General features: G+C 39.1%; 1 protein-coding gene across 7 annotated transcripts in view; it reads right to left on the bottom strand.

Annotated features, from left to right (window-relative positions):
• TASP1 (taspase 1) overlaps nucleotides 1-21,871 on the bottom strand; it is a 278,804-nt gene that overhangs the window by 103,575 nt on the left and 153,358 nt on the right. For all 7 annotated transcript variants that reach the window (XM_044928288.2, XM_044928287.2, XM_025264568.3 and 4 more), the window contains one exon: nucleotides 6,403-6,513. In XM_044928288.2, the coding sequence (XP_044784223.1) occupies nucleotides 6,403-6,513 (111 nt within the window). The remainder of the gene's footprint in view (nucleotides 1-6,402; nucleotides 6,514-21,871) is intronic.

Raw genomic sequence — 21,871 nt, 5'->3', positions numbered from 1 at the left:
CATCTTACATTTTATTTACTGTACATTTGACTTTTCTCTCCTCATAGAACACAAGTTCCTTGACAGTAAGGCTGATCTATTGTATTTATCTGTGAATGTTTCACAGTTTTCACAGCAGCCAGCAAAGTATATTCATGGCTTTCAATGAATACTTATTAAACAAAAATATGTCCAAAATTCTGCAGTATAAAAACCTGGGGCCCAACAATTAGTGGTAAATAATGCATTCAGAAAACTAAGATCATGGCATCTGGTCCCATCACTTCATGGCAAATAGACGGGGAAACAGTGGAAACAGTGTCAGACTTTATTTTTGGGGGCTCCAAAATCACTCCAGATGGTGATTGCAGCCATGAAATTAAAAGACGCTTACTCCTTGGAAGGAAAGTTATGACCAACCTAGATAGCATATTCAAAAGCAGAGACATCACTTTGCCAACAAAGGTCCGTCTAGTCAAGGCTATGGTTTTTCCAAGTCATGTATGGATGTGAGAGTTGGACTGTGAAGAAAGCTGAGCGCTGGAGAATTGATGCTTTTGAACTGTGGTGTTGGAGAAGACTCTTGAGAGTCCCTTGGACTGCAAGGAGATCAATCAGTCCATTCTGAAGGAGATCGGTCCGGGGTGTTCTTTGGAAGGAATGATGCTAAAGCTGAAACTCCAGTACTTTGGCCACCTCATGCAAAGAGTTGACTCATTGGAAAAGACTCTGATGCTGGGAGGGATTGGGGACAGGAAGAAAAGGGGATGACAGAGGATGAGATGGCTGGATGGCATCACCAACTCGATGGACATGAGTCTGAGTGAACTCCAGGAGTTGGTGATGGACAGGGAGGCCTGGTGTGCTGCAATTCATGGGGTCGCAAAGAGTTGGACACAACTGAGCGACTGAACTGAACTGAATTGAATGCTTTGGGGATGCCTAATTTATTGTTTTCTTTATTTTACAATTTGGACATGAGAGTACAACAGGCTTATATCACAATGTTTATGACAATGAAGGAAGAACATCTTTTTTAATAGATTTCAAAAAATAAGTTCTCTGAGGAAGAAGATTTTAGGGCTTGAAAAGAAGAAACATGCATGAAGAATATGGAGAAAAGTCTTGTAAGAATCCAAAGATGCACTGATAAAGAGACCAGTATATACTTTATGGTTTTTTAAATTATAACGAAACTCATGAAATATCATATATGACTTCAGATAAGAAGTTCAAATGTATAATGACAATATACTTTTGCTCCTCCTATGAAACCTAATGCTTACAAATTATCAGGGTTTTACCTAAGAAGCTGGTCATTAAAAGAAAATATATATCAAATATTATAATTTCCTGAGTTGGCAGAAAATCACAGAAGTGGACTCCCTACAAACCCAGTTATTGATGGCATTCTGGCATCATCATAGGGTGACAGAAAACCTATGACGTCAAAAAGAGTGTAAGCACATTCCCCAAAGGAATAACATAAAGGAACACAGAGCAAAACCCCTTCTTTTAAAAAAAAATCATAATACTATACACCACATAGAATTTTTCAGTAATAGTCACCTAGTCTGTATTTTGCTGATATCAACAATTTAGCTTAGAAATTCATACAGAAATTTGATTCTTACAGGTAACATTTTATCAATGATCATATTTAGTAGAGAGCCAAACCAACTAAAAAATGTACTACGGCATTACTTAGGGCTTCCCTGATAACTCGGTTGGTAAAGAATCCACCTGCAGTGCAGGAGATCCCCGTTTGATTCCTGGGTCGGGAAGATCTCCTGGAGAAGGGATAGGCTACCCACTCCAGTATCCTTGGGCTTCCCTTGTGGCTCAGCTGGTAAAGAATCGGCCTGCAATGCAGGAGACTTGGGTTTGATCCTTGGGTTGAGAAGATCCCCTGGAGAAAGGAAAGGCCACCCACTCCAGTATTCCGGCCTGGAGAATTTCATGAACTGTATAATCCACGGGGTTGCAAAGAGTTGGACACAACTGAGGGACTTTCACTTCACTTTTGACATTACTTGTAGAGAACTGGGCAGGAAGTTATAATGCCACCCTGAAGTTCACATACCACATGTTAAGCCGGAGTTTGCATGAAAAAAGAACAATTCATAAAACCAAGTTTGTTCAAAAACAACCATGAATAGGAAAAGTCACATCCAAACATTGTAAGAGCCTGTGTGTGTGTGTGTGTGTGTGTATAATTTAAAAAGCACAACTAAAAAGGAAATCTATTTATTTCTTTTCCCTACTTAACTAAGCATTCAGTCTATAATCAACTGGTTAGAATGAAGTATTATTAAGGCACTATTTTTACAGTACCTTTTTTTTATGGGTTTTGTATGTTATACAAACAGTGGTTTTTTGAAAAATGGCACAAATTGGTTATTCTCTTTTATGCTTCCTATATTAAGTCAAACCAAAGCTCTGGATCTTTGCATTAAAGGTAACATAAGTGGAAACAAAAACATTTTAATCTTCAAAATGTCTTTCAATTTTATTCTATTCATTCTATCACAGTAAAGTTTTATTTATCAAAAATCAATTTTCAAAGACCCCTACATTTAAAATAATTTCAGAGGTTTCACACTGCAAAAAAAGTGGGGTGGGGAATCTTTTAATAAGTTACTGACTACTTTAGAAAAAATACATAAAAACACATTATTTAATCATAGTGTAAAATTAACTTTTTAAAAAATCCCTTATTATTGTGGAAGGTCACAGATATCAAACATACCACTACTCAAAAAGACAGGGTTATTTTAAAATTCTGCACAGATGATTATTACTGTGTCATTTTAGAATATTTTATTTAAGGCAATTTTACCATTAATAAAAGTTAAATGTCAATGGAAAGAAAATCATGCAAACAGCACAACAGAAAAGTGGTCTAAAGCTGTGAGCAGATAATTCATAGACTCACATAAAAGGCCAAGTTATATCTGAAAATTTACTCATCAGAAAAGAGATAAATTAAAACTGGAAACCATTTTTTTAATCCATGATTTTAGGGAAAAAAATTTTTTTTAATGTGATAATAACCATTGGGAAAAGAGTATGGAGGAAATGTCCAGTTTCTGGCCCAATATATACAGAGCTTAGAGGTCATCACTCTACACTAACAAGTAAAAAGCTGAACAAACTGAAAAACCAACAGCTCTTCTTAGGTCCATCAGAAGAGTGAGGTCACACGATAAACAACTGCCTCTGCAATTGGATAAACAGTCACACAGAAAGCACCACGGACGGGGGCAGCCCCATGAGCAGAAAGGGCCACGGGAACCAGTGCCGGGGTAGGAAGATCTGAACTGTAACTGAAGAACTACCGGGGGCTTAGATAAATGTGTCCTGAGCATCATAAAAAATATTCCTATGTATACACTGTCATGAGAATCTCTAGATATATTATTTATGAATTTTTTTTAAGAGAAAACAAAGGAAGCAAGAAAGGAAGAGTATCACGATGCCTTTCCACAAAACCAAGTGGTATCAAGCTTGCCACAAACATCACTAGAGAGGATTTTGACCAAATCACCTTAGACAGAAACTTGCAACCCACCTAAAATGGTTTCAATTTATAGTTTCAACTAAAGACTAAATTGACTTTCACACACACATTTTAGGTTGGCTGGTGAACAAACCAGGAACCAAACAGAATTTTGGACCAGGAAGGACTTTGGGGACCACTGAGCTAGACCCCTCTTTTACACATGAGGAAACTAAGGACAAAAAGACTTATTTTAAAACAAACAACTAATTTCATAAAATAGTAAAGAACCTGAACCCCTTGCTTCTCATCCAGGCTTCTAGTAAAATCAATTTACTTTGTTATAACATTTTGTAAATATCATCTATGCTTCTTGAAAATTCTCAAGTGGTCCCAGAAATTTTTTATTTTCTAATCCCATTTCCAACTCCAAATAAACTGATTAAAATTCATATTAAAATATGATTACACCTCATATTTACAAGTGTAATCTAGTAGAGAATTAATAAAATTTAGCATGGTGGAGGAATTTAGAAATTGTCTCTTGTTTAACTTTTTTTTTCCCCTAAAGAAAACAAAACAGAACTTAAGTACCTTGTTAGATCCAGTGAGTCAGACACACAGTTAAGAGCAGAACCCAGCTGTCCTAAGTCTAGGAATAGTCTTTGCTATTCCACATTATGTTTTACTTATAAAAGGAAGGGACAGCATGATCTTGCAAAACGAACACCCACTGACTAACCAGCTGAGTTTGGGCAAGTCACTGAACTCTTGTAAAATAGGTTGCTTCAACGATTTAGTGAGCACAGGTGAAAAACTGAGCTCTAAAGTTTCTTACTCCTTTCCAAGAGTCTGGAATTTTTAAGATGGGGTTCAATATGCATGAGGTCATGGGATGGAGTGGGGAAAACAAGAGTACTGCAACTTAACTCTCTGAGTAGTTTCAAAAGTTATACAAAAGGTGAAGGTAACAAAGTATCAGAAGAGAAAGGAGGGGAGCTCAGACCTGGAGATGGACAACTAGCTAGTGAATCCGTGGTTTCGGATGCAGTAAAGGGCTTCAGATCACTCGCAACAGGTAGAAAATGGACATGTGCGATAACCACAGGGTTTCCAGGATGTGAACTTCCCCTAAGTGCTGACTTTTCACCTCTCAGCACTCCTTCCCATTGTTCTGAGAACGTAGCTGGTATAGCTGGACAACTAATAGCAAATTACATAAATTATATACGCTGTTAAGGCCAAGAATTTGGTTTTCTTTAAACCCAGAATTCCATGATGGTAACTGTTAAAGCAAAAGAACAAAAAGAGGAGTCTGCTGCTGATACATTTGCGGATGGAGTAACATAAATGCCATCAACCTTTTTCTGAAAAATAAGGCAGACCTCAAAGGCCGTTCCTAACACATTCCTCAGCTCACAATTTGTTATCAGGTGATTCTTACCAGCATGCATGTAGTTCATACCATTATTTACGTTTTCATAACCTCAGGTCATATGACTGGAAGAAAGCACCTGTTACAAAATCTCTTCATATTGAAACTTCTTTCTATAGTTATTCACTCTCTTCTTCCTTCATATAAATCCAGTTCTTTTTTGCCTATAATCTGTTTTTCTTTCTCTCTCTATGCTAAAATCTTCCCTAAAAGGGCATGATACTTACTAAGGGCTGAGCGACAATGCATATAAATCTGAGGAAGTAATTCAGTTTTATCCCCATCCCTGGAACCCCCTATCTAGCCCATCAGTTGCATGCTTATATTTGGTCCTTTGAATGGACTTTCATAAATTCTAAGCAGAGATCGCTTTGAGATGAAAAGTGTTTTGAGTAGGTAAAGCCTAAATTCTGACAAGATAGATCGGGGCAACCCTTGCTAGCCAGACCCACACCAGCACCCTAAAGGTAGGGCTGGGGAAGGGGTATGACTAGACACCTGGACACTGTGGGAAAACTGGGGAAAAAAGCCCTGATCCCTGGCTGATCCAGCCCTGCTGCCCGTCGGGAACACGTTGCTCTACTTAAGAGTTATGTAGATGCCAAGCCCCCACCATGCCAACCCCACTGTCATATCTCTGTCTCTGTGCCCACATTCCTGTCTTCCCCTCTTTTTCTGGCTTCCTGGGCCAGTTCTAGGAGTCTGCCATCAGTGAGTCCTTTCAGGGTGATTTTTTTTCCTAGACACCTGTCTGTATTGTCCTCACCATATAATTTGCATCTCATATTATCCTCTTAATTCTCTACTTGGAGATACCCTCCAGATTAAACCCTGTGATAGTCTTTCCCTAGTTTATGCATTCATGGCTTCTTACTCTAACTTATTTTTAACATTTTATATAAAGCGTAGAAGAAGTATGTTTTATATTTCTTATACAATTTCATAAGTCTTTCATAGAGGTAAGTTCAATGTTAAAAAGATGGGAAAATCCAGAGTCAAATATTTTAAACAAAAGTAACAGTTATCTATAGGGTAATTGGTAGGCTACAGAAAATCTTTCCACCGATTAGACAAAGGCATCCCTTCTTCCAACCAGATGTAGCTTCACAACGGCAAATGGAGCCAGGCTGGATTTCAACTCAACCCTAGACAACTATAAAAAGAGTCAAGTTGCATCACAGAAAAGATTTAAAGGAGGTAGTCCTTTCAATTTTGTTTTAGTAGAATTTTATTCTATTGTATATCATTCTAATCTTGGACAATGTTTCACAGCTTGGGCGTTCTATTGGTTAGATAGTAAATTTTATATAGTAGTAGCTATTTTGATGGAATTTCTTTTCACACCAATGTGAAATGAGTGTCTAAGTCCATGCTAGGCCCTGGACTTTGGTCTAGCAATACAAACATGATATCTGACTCATGAAGCTTACAGCTCAGCAAAACAATCTCTATTTAGAAGGAAAAAAATTTTTTTTGACATTATACTTACTGATGAACTTGTTTTGCATAGTCTCCAGCAGAGCCTGGTGGGCATCTTCAGCTTGGAGAGCATGTGAACATTCTCTGGCTAGTATGGTGCGCACGAGATGCTCCCCACACCCTAGAAATCCAAAGAAACCAAGAACAGTTGAGCAAAGGCAGTACTAAACATCCTTCCTGTCTTAGTAGCACTAACGCCCATATGCGCCACTGAAGAAGTAGTTATGTTGGAAAATAATTCATTGATGGATGAAATGATTTCTATGCGTAATCTATTTAGTAACTTTAGTAATGAGATTTGGCAGAAACTAAAGAAACAGGACTGTCTAATCTTGAAAGGAAATGAAGAAAATAAAAATAATTCCCTTTTTTCATAGGAATTATTCACATAAGACAGGAATTTAGATTCTCTAGCTAGGAACTATTGAGGGTTCTGTTTCGTTTCCTTTGCTGAATAATCACAAAAAACTGTTGTATAATTTCCACACAGTAGGTTCTTGCTGGTTATCTATTTCATATGTAGTAGTATGTATATTTTAATCAAAAGCTCTTAAGTTCACGAAATTTAAACCAATACAAACTGATGTAACACACGGTTCTCTTTGCCTAGTGTGTACTCTGACAGACATTAGGCAATAAATCTACTGTAAAAATATAACCTGCAGTTTTTAAAATAGTTCCATTCATTTCAGAAGTTTTCTTTCCATATGTAGACCTCTCCTCCTCTCCCTCCTCCCTGTATCCCCATATACACATGCACATATGCATATACACATGTGTATATATTATGTATACACGTACATTACACACTCATCGTCAAAAATACAAACTATTCAACACCTGTCATGCTTTTTTTTTTTAAAATCACCTATGTTTTGCCAGAAATCTTTGTTGTTGTTCAGTCATTGTGTCCAACTCTTGGCGACCCCATGAACTGCAGCATGCCAGGCTCCTCTGTCCTTCACTATCTCCCAGAGTTTACTCAGATTCATGTCCATTGAGCTAGTGATGCTTTCTAACCATCTCATCCTCTGCCACCCCCTTCTCCTTCTGCCTTCCATCTTTCCCAGCATCAGGGTCTTTTCCAATAAGTCAGCTGTTTACATCAGGAGGCCAAAGTATTGGAGTTTTAGTCTGACTGCCAGAAATACATTTCCCGTATTTTTTGGTAAAGTAAATATAAATCTCTTTCAAGATCTCAATATCTCCTTGAGAGTATCTATACTTAAGACCTTCATTTAGGTATGCAATTTAATATATAACTTGTGGGTAGGATTATGGTGATCCCTATTTTGTTAAAGCTTTGCACTATTATTTTTATAATTGGGGAAAAATTAAAATAAAGCTAATAGAAAAGAAAGCATTTTTGACACTTATTAAAACTCCATAAAATTTAATTCCCTTTGTATATATATTTGATGTTGAACAGTGAAATGTTATATTCTAGAACAATAATAATTATTAGGAAATTGTCATATTATAAGCTAATTGGGTATTCAGAAGGTTATGTGCACATGACTCCAGTCAAACAGCTAAACCACATGAAGTTAACATTACATCAACAATATACAGTATGTGGCAGAGAGACTTTTTCCTCTCATGTTATACAGGAATATATAAGGTTTTCCAATGGTTGGCTGTTTTCCAGGAAACTTAAATTTATCACTTCTTTTCTGACATATATCATCTTTAACATAAGAGCCTTGACATCAAAAGTTTGTTCTCCTGCAGGTTCCAAACCTGTGGCAGATTCATGTTGATGTATGGCAAAACCAATACAATATTGTAAAGTAATTAACCTTCAATTAAAATAAATAAATTTATATTAAAAAAAAAAACAAAGAAATTCTGACTTCTGTGGTTTTATGCACAAATTTCTAAGGTTTCTTATGACATGCTGGCATACAGCTGAGGGCTTCCCTGGTGGCTCAGATGGTAAACAGTCTGCCTGCAATGAGGGAGACCTGGGTTCAATCCCTGGGTTGGGAAGATCCCCTGGAGAAGGGAATGGCTACCCACTCCAGTATTCTGGCCTGCAGGATTCAGTCCATGGGGTCACAAAGAGTCAGACACGACTGAGCAACTTTCACTTTCATACAGCTGAAGTGTGATTCAGAGGCTAATAGGTCCATTCTTTATCCATTAATATTAGAAATAAGTCTTTCAATACATCTTCCTTTTGTTCTTAATCATGCAAGCAAGAGTGTATTTATTTCCTCAGATTTCAGCAGAAAACATGGGTTATACAAAGAATGAAGACCTAACAACAAACCAAGAGGAAAAGTGATAAATAACGAATTCTTAAAGAGCTTAAAATGGTACACACTTATTTAGCATCAATAAGAAAGACAACTAAATGAACTGAAACAAACAGTGAATTCACAGCTTATGTTTTAAAAAAAACACCTTTGAAGATGCTGTGGAACCAATTAACTATTCTGAAAATGAATAAATGAAAGAAAACAATTAAGCATTTCTCTGGCATTCCTATAGGAACTCCATAGCAGGGTAGTCAGAATGTTTATAAAGGAAAATTCTCTTCATAGCACTGTCCTGGTTAATAAATGAAGAAGTCAACAAAATTAGAATAAAACAATTTGTAATCCATAATGTAACAATTGATAAAAGCAACAATTATCAATGGCTGCTAATATCACAAAAAGATATAATCAGATATATGTCCCTTGATAAAATTATACCTTTATAGTCTTGCCCCACGCCAAAAAAATTACACCTCAACCTGATCAAGCCTCTAAATTCAATTATTAATTTCCAGGAATAAAAAGCATCTGCAAAACCTACAACTAACTTCATATTTACTTGTGAAACACTGAACTGTTTCTCCCTAATATCAGGTTCTATGAAGACCTACAGGACCTTCTAGAACTAACACCCAAACAAGATGTCCTTTTCATTATAGGGGACTGGAATGCAAAAGTAGGAAGTCAAGAAACACCTGGAGTAATAGGCAAATTTGGCCTTGGAATATGGAATGAAGCAGGGCAAAGGCTAATAGAGTTTCTCCAAGAGAACACACTGGTCATATCAAACACCCTCTTCCAACAACACAAGAGAAGACTCTACACATGGACATCACCAGATGGCCAACACCAAAATCAAACTCATTATATTCTTTGCAGCCAAAAATGGAGAAGCCCTATACAGACAGCAAAAACAAGACCAGGAGCTGACTGTAGCTCAGATCATGAACTCCTTATTGTCAAATTCAGAATTAAACTGAAGAAAGTAGGGAAAACCACTAGACGATTCAGGTATGACCTAAATCAAATCCTTTATGATTATACAGTGGAAGTGAGAAATAGATTTAAGGGACTAGATCTGATAGACAGAGTGCCTGATGAACTATGGATGGAGGTTTGTGACATTGTACAGGAGACAGGGATCAAGACCATCCCCATGGAAAAGAAATGCAAAAAAGCAAAATGGCTGTCTGGGGAGGCCTTACAAATAGCTGTGAAAAGAAGAGAAGCGAAAAGCAAAGGAGAAAAGGAAAGATATAAGCATCTGAATGTAGAATTACAAAGAATAGCAAGAAGAGATAAGAAAGCCTTCCTCAGCGATCAATGCAAAGAACTAGAGGAAAACAACAGAATGGGAAAGCCTAGAGATCTCTTCAAGAAAATTAGAGATACCAAGGGAACATTTCATGCAAAGATGGGCTCAATAAAGGGCAGGAATGGTATGGACCTAACAGAAGCAGAAGATTTTAAGAAGAGGTGGCAAGAATACACAGAACTATACAAAAAAGATCTTCATGACCAAGATAATCACAATGGTGTGATCACTCACCCAGACCCAGACATCCTGGAATGTGAAGTCAAGTGGGCCTTAGAAAGCATCACTATGAACAAAGCTAGTGGAGGCGATGGAATTCCAGTTGAGCTATTTCAAATCCTAAAAGATGACGTTGTGAAAGTGCTAGACTCAATATGCCAGCAAATTTGGAAAACTCAGCAGTGGCCACAGGACCAGAAAAGGTCAGTTTTCATTCCAATGCCAAAGAAAGGCAATGCCAAAGAATGCTCAAGCTACTGCACAATTGCACTCATCTCACACGCTAGTAAAGTAATGCTCAAAATTCTCCAAGCCAGGCTTCAGCAATACGTGAACCATGAACTTCCAGATGTTCAAGCCGGTTTTAGAAAAGGCAGAGGAATCAGAGATCAAATTGCCAACATCCACTGGATCATCGAAAAAGCAAGAGAGTTCCAGAAAAACATCTATTTCTGCTTTATTGACTATATCAAAGCCTTTGACTGTGTGGATCACAATAAACTGTGGAAAATTCTTCAAGAGATGGAAATACCAGACCACCTGACCTGCCTCTAGAGAAACCTATATGCAGGTCTGGAAGCAACAGTTAGAACTGGATATGGAACAACAGACTGGTTCCAAACAGCTAAAGGAGTACGTCAAGGCTGTATATTGTCACCCTGCTTATTTAACATATATGCAGAGTACATCATGAGAAACGCTGGGCTGGAAGATGCACAAGCTGGAATCATGATTGCTGGGAGAAATATCAATAACCTCAGATATGCAGATGACACCACCCTTATGGCAGAAAGTGAAGAGGAACTAAAAAGCCTCTTGATGAAAGTGAAATGGAGAGTGGAAAAGTTGACTTAAAGCTCAACATACAGAAAACTAAGATCATGGCATTCGGGTCCCATCACTTCATGGGAAATAGAAGTGGAAACAGTGTCAGCCTTTATTTTTGGGGGCTCCAAAATCACTGCAGATGGTGATTGTAGCCATGAAATTAAAAGACGCTTACTCCTTGAAAGGAAAGTTATGACCACCTAGATAGCATAGTAAAAAGCAGAGACATTACTTTGCCAACGGTTTTTCCAGTGGTCATGTATGGATGTGAGAGTTGGACTGTGAAGAAAGCTGAGTGCCAAAGAATTGATGCTTTTGAACTTTGGTGTTGGAGAAGACTCTTGAGAGTCCCTTGGACTGCAAGGAGATACAAACAGTCCATTCTAAAGGAGATCAATCCTGGGTGTTCTTTGGAAGGAATGATGCTAAAGCTGAAACTCCAGTGCTTTGGCCACCTCATGTGAAGAGTTGACTCATTGGAAAAGACTCTGATGCTGGGAGGGATTGGGAGCAGGAGGAGAAGGGGATGACAGAGGATGAGATGGCTGGATGGCATCACCGACTGATGGGCATGAGTTTGAGTGAACTCCGGGAGCTGCTGATGGACATGGAGGCCTGGCGTGCTGTGATTCATGGGGTAGCAAGGAGTCAGACACGACTGGGCGACTGAACTGAAGTGAACTGAGTATCAGGAAAAAGGCAATGATATCTGCTTTTATCACTTTCATTCAACAATACTTCGAGCCACTGCACTCAGTGAAAATGAAGTAGAAAGCATAAAGATCAGAAAGGAAAGGTAAAAACTGCTTCTCTTGTAGATGATATAATGGTTTACACAGAAAAATGCCAAAGGCATCTGCAAAACCACCACTAGTATTCTCTCTCCATACCTTCCCATCTGGCTAGGGGTCTAGGGCAAAGGTTGGCAGCAGACTCCTGTCTGTTACTTATCATTCCCCAAAATATGAACTTGATTTCCACCTCTTCCCCATCCATGCACACAAGAGATTGTTACTGAGCACCTACCTGGTGCTACTGCCAGAGCACACAGCAGTAGGCAGAGGCGCTGCTGCTGTTTTCAGATCTGCCCAGAGGTGCTGGACCCACGACTGTCTACTGAATACTCAGTGAATGGCCACCCTAGCCAGTCCAGATGCCTGTGCCTCGACTGAGTGCTTGACAGACCAAACCTGGGGATTTGGATGGAAACCCTGGATGCAGGAGGCCCCTAGACATCCCCACAGCCCGCGGAGAGCCAGTCTCCATGGCCAGGTCTCTCCCATTAATCCCAACTTTTAGACTAGTTCCAGTTCACTCTCTCCTGGTGGGCTTTCTATTCCGGAGACTCCCACACCCAAAGACATCAGAATTATAACACATTTCCTCTCTCATGGGGATCCTCAGCCTTTAACAACCCACACTAAAGATGAATTCATGATAAAAAAAATCACAAATCACACACACAGAGAGACGTATAAGGCAGAATGAGCATATGCAAAAACAGAGGGATTGCCAACAAAGAAGTGGTGATAACAGAATAGTGGTTGACAAACATTTTATATTTTTAAAAAATTATAATAAAATAAACATTTTAGCATTTTCTTGGAAGGAAAGTTATGACCAACCTAGACAGCATATTCAAAAGCAGAGACATTACTTTGCTAACAAAGGTCCGTCTAGTCAAGGCTATGGTTTTACAGGTTTTTCCAGTGGTCACGTATGCATGTGAGAGTTGGACTGTGTGCCGAAGAATTGATGCTTTTGAACTGTGGTGTTGGAGAAGACTCTTGAGAGTCCCTTGGACTGCAAGGAGATCCAACCAGTCCATCCTAAAGGAGATCAGTCCTGGGTGTTCTTTGGAAGGACTGATGTTGAAGCTGAAACTCCAATACTTTGGCCACCTGATGCGAAGAGCTGACTCATTTGAAAAGACCCTGATGCTGGGAAAGATTGAGGGCAGGAGGAGAAGGGGATGACAGAGGATGAGATGGCTGGATGGCATCACTGACTCAATGGACGTGAGTTTGAGCGAACTCCGGGAGTTAGTGATGGACAGGGAGGCCTGGTGTGCTGCAGTTCATGGGGTCACAAAGACTCAGACATGACTGAGCAACTGAATTGAACTGAACCGAAACATTTTAGGCTTTGAAGGCTACGTATGATTTCTGTTAAATACTGTTTTATTTTTGTAACAACCCTTTTAAAAATTAAATATCATTCTTTGGGCATGCAAATACAGGCCATGGCCAGATTTGGCCCACTATTCTTAGTTTGACAAGCCTCATAATGGAAAAACCTATAATACAAAGATGGAAAGGGAGATCATTATCAAAAAAACAAAACAGGGCAATCTGGGAGCCAGGGATTGGGAGAGGTGAGCAGATTTTCCAATGAATCAAATAATACTTTACAGATTAAAAAAAAAAAAAAAAACTGTTTAAAACTCAATGCAAGAGAGAGAATTAGAATGCACACCCATGGGAAAAAAACTTAAAAGCAGCCTAGAATGATAAAGAGAAGGAAAATGAGTTAAGAAGCCTGAAGTGTAAAACGAGAAAATCCAACATATTAATAGGCATTTTGAAAGAGAAGAGGCAAAAATGAGGAAGGGGCATTAATATTTGAAGAAATAATAAATAAGAAATTCAAGAATTTAAGTTATAAGGAAATCCTTAAATTGAAGATACATACAGAGTTCCAAAGAAGATGAATAAAAACAAATCCATCATTAGTATACTATAGTGAAACACTGGACCAAAGACAAAGAGAAAAATATTAGAAACTAATCAAAGAAAATTAGCTCAGTTGGTAAAGAATCTGCCTGCAATGCAGGAGACCCCAGTTCGATTCCTCAGTCAGGAAGATACACTGGAGAAGGGATAGGCTACCCACTCCAGTATTCTTGGGCTTCCCTTGTGGCTCAGCTGGTAAAGAATCTGCCTGCAATGTGGGAGACCTGGGTTTGATCCCTGGGTTGGCAAGATCCCCTGGAGAAGGGAAAGGCTACCCACTCCAGTATTCCGGCCTGGAGAATATAGTCCATGGAGTCGCAAAGAGTCAGACACGACTGAGCAACTCTCACTTTCACTTTCAATCAAAGAAAAAGAAGATCTATAAAAAATTTTTTACCTTAACGGGTAAATTACATATTCCCAAGCAACAGAAGAGGCCAGAAGAATAATATCTTAAAGCTAAAGATGATAAGGCAGTAAACAAACAAACAACTTGTCAACCTAGAATTAGTTACACTACCATTCAAGACTGAGGATCAACACAGTTTCAAATTTACAAACTCACTCCTTTGAGATTTAAGCTCCCAGCTTACTTCTACTCTGCCCGACACCACACCTTCTTATAATTCTTGCTGATTTTAGCATCTACCTAGATAAATCTCTTAATATCTTAGCTTCTGGATTTTCTGATATCCTCTCTTCAGATTAACGACACTGCGTCATATGGTCACTCCTATGACAATGCCATAATCAGTAATATTAACTCCTCCACAGTCTCAGTTGCAATCACCCCACCCCCCCTATTTTTCCAACTCATCTCTTGACCACTCTAATTGCAACATTCCCTCCACTTCACCAAAAAGTGCCATTCCATTAATTCCGTGGCTTTATAACTATTCCTCACTGCTTTCAGATCCTCACCCCCACCATATCCAACTAAAATCCCATGCTTCATTAACGTGTATCTATTCTCTTACTCCTGAAAGTCTTCCAGTCTCGCTCACGCATCAAACTTAACTGGCAAAAGCCTACTCTGGAGTATCAGCCAGAATAACTACACGAGGCTGCAAAAACAAACCACCCCCACATCTCAGTAGCTTAAAAACAAAAATATTTGTCATTAATGTTATAAGTTATACCTGGGTCACCAGAGAGTGTGCCTCAGACAATCACCTGGGAAAAAACCCAGGCTGATGGAGGCTCCATCATCTATAACTGCACCTCCTGGATCATATTCCCACCAGGAGAATGAGAGGGCTACTAAAGGCCATCTTACAGCGTTAGCCTGGAGATCACACACACATATCATTTCCACTCTAGTCCACTGACCAGAAATAGCCACAACGCCTCAGCAATTGCAACAGGGCTGTGAAATACAGAGGAGCATATGAATATTCAGGAAGCACTACATTAAATGTCTCTGGGACATCAGAGTAAACCCAACTTCCCATGCTTGCAACTGCACAGCTAAACGAGGCACAGCTCTCATCCTGCGACCATGGGGCGACATTCATGAGCAAGAAGGCCCACCCGCTGAGAAAAGCTGGAGAGAAAAGACAGCCCCAGGCACCACACAGCATTGCTGAGTAGTCCAGTCAGTCCTGGCTCCTCTGAGGCTTTGTGTTACGCGGGATTTAATACAAAAGCAAAAAAAAAAAAAGCAAACTGTTTAAACCTCTATAATTGAGTTCTCTTCTTTAAGCCCAAATTCATTCTACTTTTTTTTCTTTATATTGGTTTTATATATATGTGTGTGTGTGTGTGTGTATATATATATATAAAACATGAAATTTACCATTTAATCATTTTTTAAGTGTAGAATTCAGTGGCATTCTTATTCAGATTGTACAACTATCACAACCATCCATCTCCAGCACTTTTCCATCTTCCCAAACTGAAACTCTGCACCCATTCAACAACCCCTCATACCCCATTTCTCCCCAACCCTGGCAACCATCATTCTACTTTCCATTTCTATGAATTTGACTACTCTAGGTATCTCATGTAAGTGGAATCATACACTTTTGTCCTTTTCTGACTAATTTGCTTAATATAATGTCCCCAAGGCTCATTTCTTATTGAAACAGGTTTCAGAATTTCCTTCCTTTTCAAGGCTGAATAACATTCCACCATATGCACATACCACATTTGGCTTATCTGTTCACCTGCCAATGGACATTCGGGACCAAATGCACTCCTAATCTACATAAAGAGCCATTTACTGGTGAAAGAAAATGGCTTGGCAAACTTTGCACCAAAAGAAGACCACTTCTTTCACCCAATTATACAACTCTGCATTGAGTCAATTTCTGATAAGTTTATGCAAATGTATTTATCAGACACCATTAGAAGACACAAAAAAAGACTATTAACTGAGCTATTTTGGAAAATTCATGATACATTTAATTTCTACCATCAACCAAATTTTTTAATTTGCTTGAATAAATATGAGTAATTTGATTAAAATAAATCCTTATGGTGCCTGAAAATGGAGTCTTAGATAATTAAGAGCCCCTTTTATCTGTGTAAAGGATGACCACTTCTCTGAGCCACGTGAAATCACTTCCAGGAAGCCATTGTTAGAGTGCTTATGTGTGGGTTTGTTTAGAATCTAGAAGAATTAATGAAGTATTTTTATTTTTTCCTCATCTTGACATTTCCATCAATGTCATCATTTCTCTAGTTAACACTGGCCAAGTTACAAAAGAACTTCTCTGTATCTTTACTAAAGGAAAGACCTGAGAACTGTGGTCTTGTTCAGAGACCTTCTGTATTCCATGTATTCAATTTTCTCATTCTCTCCCTCTCCCTCTGTCTTTCTCACCCACACACACACCCCCACCTTAAGGCCACAAGTTCCTGCAAAGTAGGAGGTCAGTATTTTTCTATTCTACACTCAGACTGATGTCTGAATCCAGATGAATGAGTCTGGGACTCTTCATTTAAACCTCAGTTTCCTCAACTGTAAAAATGGAAGATAGAAGTCATAACTACCTCACAAGGACAAAATGAGAGAACACGCATGGAAGATTTGGTGTGAGGCTGGGCACTGGCTGCCTGGATACTGACTGCCTTAAGAAAAACCATTAGCTATCATTTTCTGTCTCTCCTCTTCCTATTCTCTGTATTTTGTTTCTGTTAGAACAAGGTGATTCCCAGCTGGCCTGACAACCATCGCTGAGAGCCTAGAATATAGTTAAAAAGGAGTTTAGCCTTTAACTTGCAATTCTGAAGTCTGCTGTTTCCAAGAAAGCTGAGCCCTCAGCAAGGGTCAAAATGATCATGTGGTTAAACCTTGCATTATCAGAACAAAACAAATAATATGATGAAGATTTCACTTAGCTTGGTAGGAAACATTTTAATAGTGGTTATCCAGGGATTATGGATTATGCGTGATTTTTCATTCAATATGTATTCCTTCTCTTATTTTTCCCAATTTCTGTAATAAACGCCTATCACTTTTTTCCAAGAAGTTCAATGCCCAACATCAATGTTACACTCCTGCATTCACCATACTTTCTCTTCAGGTAAGATAGTAAAGGGCAAGGCAGGGTTTCCTGTAATGAGATTTGGTCTCATACACTTCACTGTCCTGTATTATGAGTTCATGAATGAATGCTACAGGTGTTTTATTTTATCCAACCTCCATCCAGGTGTTTTATCCATTTGGTATTTTTACCTCAGCATTATTGATAGATGTATCTGTCAAATTATTAATAAGATAATTTAAAACATGTAACGTAATAGTCCAATAGTCATATTGTCAAACCATGTTTTACTTCCAAAAGGTTAAGTAGCACACTGAAAAGCATTTGCATTAAGGACTGCTGTTACTGCTGCTGCTGCTGCTGCTAAGTCGCTTCAGTCATGTCCGACTCTGTGCGACCTCATGGACGGCAGCCCACCAGGCTCCCCCATCCCTGGGATTTTCCAGGCAAGAGTACTGGAGTGGGGTGCCATTGCCTTCTCCATGCATTAAGGATAGAGACACATAAAAACTTACCGACTCTTGGGTGACACTCAAGACACATCTTCATTGCATCTCAAGATAACTTTTAGTTGTTTTATCTTTGTCTCATTTAGTGCTGGCAGCAGGGGTAGGAATGGAGCCAGATTATTACAAAATGAAAGCTCAAAGGCCCTTATGTGTCCAGTGTGTAAAGTAGTGTTCATATACAGGGTTTTAATGTAGCGCTTACACAGTAGAGGGTTAGGATATAATTCCCCCAGAGGACCTCAACAGGAGATTAGGATTTTTAAGTATAACTCCTAATCTTACAGACCTTCTCGCCTTCTGGAGACTCTCGATTTCTTCCAAACAACTCTAACCTCAATACTGATCAAAAGAGTCCCCAGAAGGGGTGAGTGAAGCTGCATTCACAGGAGAGAATAACCCACATTTCCAGGCTGCCTGCACCCCAGAGCAGGATCAGGGGCCACAAAAGCTCACAGTCACTGCTCCTGGCACACCACGCATCTCCAAGGCTTGCTGATGACTTTCAAGTATTTATGTCATCTTATAAATGCTGCTGTTCACTCTTGCTGTGGCAAGTGGGCATCTGAAAATCTTTCAACACATCCCCTGTTAGAAGTCCACAGGGACAGAGAAGTAATGAAGAAAGGTCTTTCCAAATTTAAAAGGAAACATTTGGGACTTCAGTTTCCACTATTGCAACATCTCTTTTTCAACAAAGGAATTTATTACGTGGTACGTCACCTTTTCCCTGTCAGAGGATTTACGGCCAATTTTGGAGTTGGGTTACTTCTGATTTTCAAGCCTGTCTTGTGAAATTAAAGAGAGGGCTGCCTTAAAAATGATAGAACACACGTGATTTCACTCTTCACAGTGTCCCCATAGTTATCAAACCTGGAACCTATTATATACAAGAAGAAAACATAAGGGGCTTTATAAAGAGATGGAGTAAGTAGTGAAGATGTGTAAGCCAGTCTGGCCCAAAGGACATGGGCACCAACACACACTTAGTGTCTCCCCAGTGTTCAGTTCTCTCTAACCTCTCACCCATCAGCACCCGGTGGGTATCTACAGTAATCTACCAAAAACAACTCAGGTTTTTTCTTATAAACAATAAATAACCAACAGAAAAAGCAATTTTACAATTATCTCTTAAAGACCTCATCTCCTACAAACCAGGATGCAGTTGATATATGCTTTAACATTTCATAATCATTTAAAATACAGAAAAATATATGATATCAGTGACAAACAGAAAAATCTCTCATCTAGAGCACAGTGCTAAATATACTTAATGCATATGCTAAATATACTTAGTGTGTATGCTAAATATACTTAATCCTGGATATTTAGACTGCAAGGAGATCCAACCAGTCCATTCTGAAGGAGATCAGCCCTGGGATTTCTTTGGAAAGAATGATGCTAAAGCTGAAACTCCAGTCCTTTGGCCACCTCATGAGAAGAGTTGACTCATTGGAAAAGACCCTGATGCTGGGATGGATTGGGGGCAGGAGGAGAAGGGGACGACAGAGGATGAGATGGCTGGATAGCATCACCGATTCGATGGACGTGAGTCTGAGTGAAACTCCGGGAGTTGGTGATGGACAGGGAGGCCTGGCGTGCTGCGATTCATGGGGTCGCAAAGAGTCGGACACGACTGAGCTACTGAACTGAACTGAACTGATATTCATGTCTATTTTATTGAGAAGGTATAACCAAACCACAGAAGATCTATCTACTATATAAATGGAAAGAATTCTAGTTTTGTGAATGCAAATATCTGCATACAAAAAAAGAGCTTCCAAAAAAAAATGAGTGTGAAAAGCCTTTATCCAGTTTGCCACATCAGAGAGCCAGGGGTCTGTGGCTAACAACACAGAGGTGCCCACCCTGAAGTTTGAGGTGCTCCATCTTTCTCTGGGCCCTGCTCTTCAGCAGTGTCCCATCTCAATGTGAGGACATATCCGACACTTACTGTTAGCCTCAATACAGATGATGAAACAGGATCTTGCTTCCTGCTCTAAGTTTTCCCAATTTAGTTATCTAAACACAACACGCTCATCAGGGCACTGGGGACAAATGGTGCCAGGCAGCAGAAAGATTCAGAGAAAACCACCTCACAGAAGTGGTGTTCCTTGGCTTATGTTGGAGCCCACAAAATTCTATCACTACTATTGCATGTGTCTGGAAAACATTCTACGTGTGTGAAGGGCAGACTACCCTCCAGCAGAGAATTTCATTGGAGCAGTGGCTGCCACGGGAGCAGCAAGCACTGATTCCATGTCTGGCTAATGCTTCTGTACATCTCCCCTCTGGACTTCTGTTCCACTGGGGAAATGAGGGGAACCACCTCTGCCCATGGAACCTGAAATGAGTCACTTAAGACCTCTGTATCTCAGGTTCCTCCCTGGAAAACATAAATGGCTTAGGCTTAAATGGTTTCAAATTCCTTGGGACAAAATTTTATAGCTGGAAATACTTCAGGAATGTCAATAACTTTCTGGTTAAAATTAAGTTAAGAGGCTCATAATAAACAGACCATGTAAAAAAACCCTTTTTAAAAAGCTGTTAATTCATGAAATAGTGTATTTAGATTGTTTTTTCTAACCTATTTGTTTTTAAGGGGGAAGATAAAAAGTGACTGATTCACTGTTAAGAGATCAACTACTGCACACCTGGCACTGTCAGAATATCATCACTGGAAAGCCCTACAATTCACTTGCCCAAGGAAGGTACTGTCACCCCAATTTGACAAATAAGAAACATGAAGTGGAAGAACTAAGATTCTAAAATGCAAGTCTTAAAACTCCAAGTAAAATGCTTATTCCAAGAGAGTACACCACTACAGAAATAAGGCTAATACCATCCCACAAACAAAGAAAATATAAGCAAAGAAAGCTCAAAAGCCTGAATCCATGATTAAGATCAAAGTAGTATTTAGCTGCAGATAAGCAGCACAACAAATTCTGCCGCCAATACTTAGGACTGGAGATAGCCCCCAATCTTAACTATGACATTCTAAAAACAATCACTAAATTAACCCCAAGGGAATTAATGTCAAAATTGGAGATTTCATTTTGCATCAAACCAGAGACTGCATTTTATGAGTTAAAAAAAAGGCCAAAACGTAGCTGTAAACAATCTACAATAATGTAGATGTGATGTAATTAAAATAAATTTCAGCACACATATAGAGAAGATGGAGAAGCTCTATACCGTCAGCAAAAACAAGACCGGGAACTGACTGTGGATCAGATCATAAACTCCTTATTGCCAAATTCAGACTAAAATAGAAGAAAGTAGGGAAAACCAATAGACCATTCAGGTATGAACTAAATCAAATCCCTTACAATTATACAGTGGAAGTGAGAAACAGATTTAAGGGACTAGATCTGATAGACAGAGTGCCTGAAGAACTATGGATGGTGGTTCGTGACAATGTACAGGAAGCAGTGATCAAGACCATCCCCAAGAAAAAAGAAATGCAAAAAGGCGAAATGGTTGTCTGAGGAGGCCTTACAAATAGCTATGAAAAGAAGAGAAGGAAAAGGCAAAGGAGAAATGGAAAGATATATCCATTTGAATGCAGAGTTCCAAAGAATAGCAAGGAGAGATAAGAAAGCCTTCCTCAGTGATCAGTGCAAAGAAACAGAGGAAAACAATAGAATGGGAAAGATAGAGACTTCTTCAAGAAAATGAGAGATACCAAAGGAACATTTCATTCAAAGATGGGCACAAGAAAGGACAGAAACAGTATTGGACCTAACAGAAGCAGAAGATATTAAGAACAGGTGGCAAGAATACACAGAAGAACTGTACAAAAAACATCTTCACAATCCAGATAATCATGATGGCATGATCACTCACCTAGAGCCAGATATCCTGGAATGTGAAGTCAGGTGGGCCTTAGGAAGCATCACTAGGAACAAAGCTAGTGGAGGTGATGGAATTCCAGTTGAGCTATTTCAAATCCTGAAAGATGATGCTGTGAAAGTGTTGCACTCAATATCCAAGCAAATTTGGAAAACTCAGCAGTGGCCACAGGACTGGAAAAGGTCAATTTTCATTCCAACCCCAAAGAAAGGCAATGCCTAACAATCTTCAAACCACTGCAAAATTGCACTTATCTCACACGCTAGGAAAGTAATGCT

This window comes from Bubalus bubalis, chromosome 14 (assembly GCF_019923935.1).
Source record: "Bubalus bubalis isolate 160015118507 breed Murrah chromosome 14, NDDB_SH_1, whole genome shotgun sequence".
Lineage (NCBI taxonomy): Eukaryota > Metazoa > Chordata > Mammalia > Artiodactyla > Bovidae > Bubalus > Bubalus bubalis.
The sequence above is the reverse complement of the archived record's forward strand: the minus strand, read 5'-3'. Positions and strand labels throughout refer to the sequence as shown.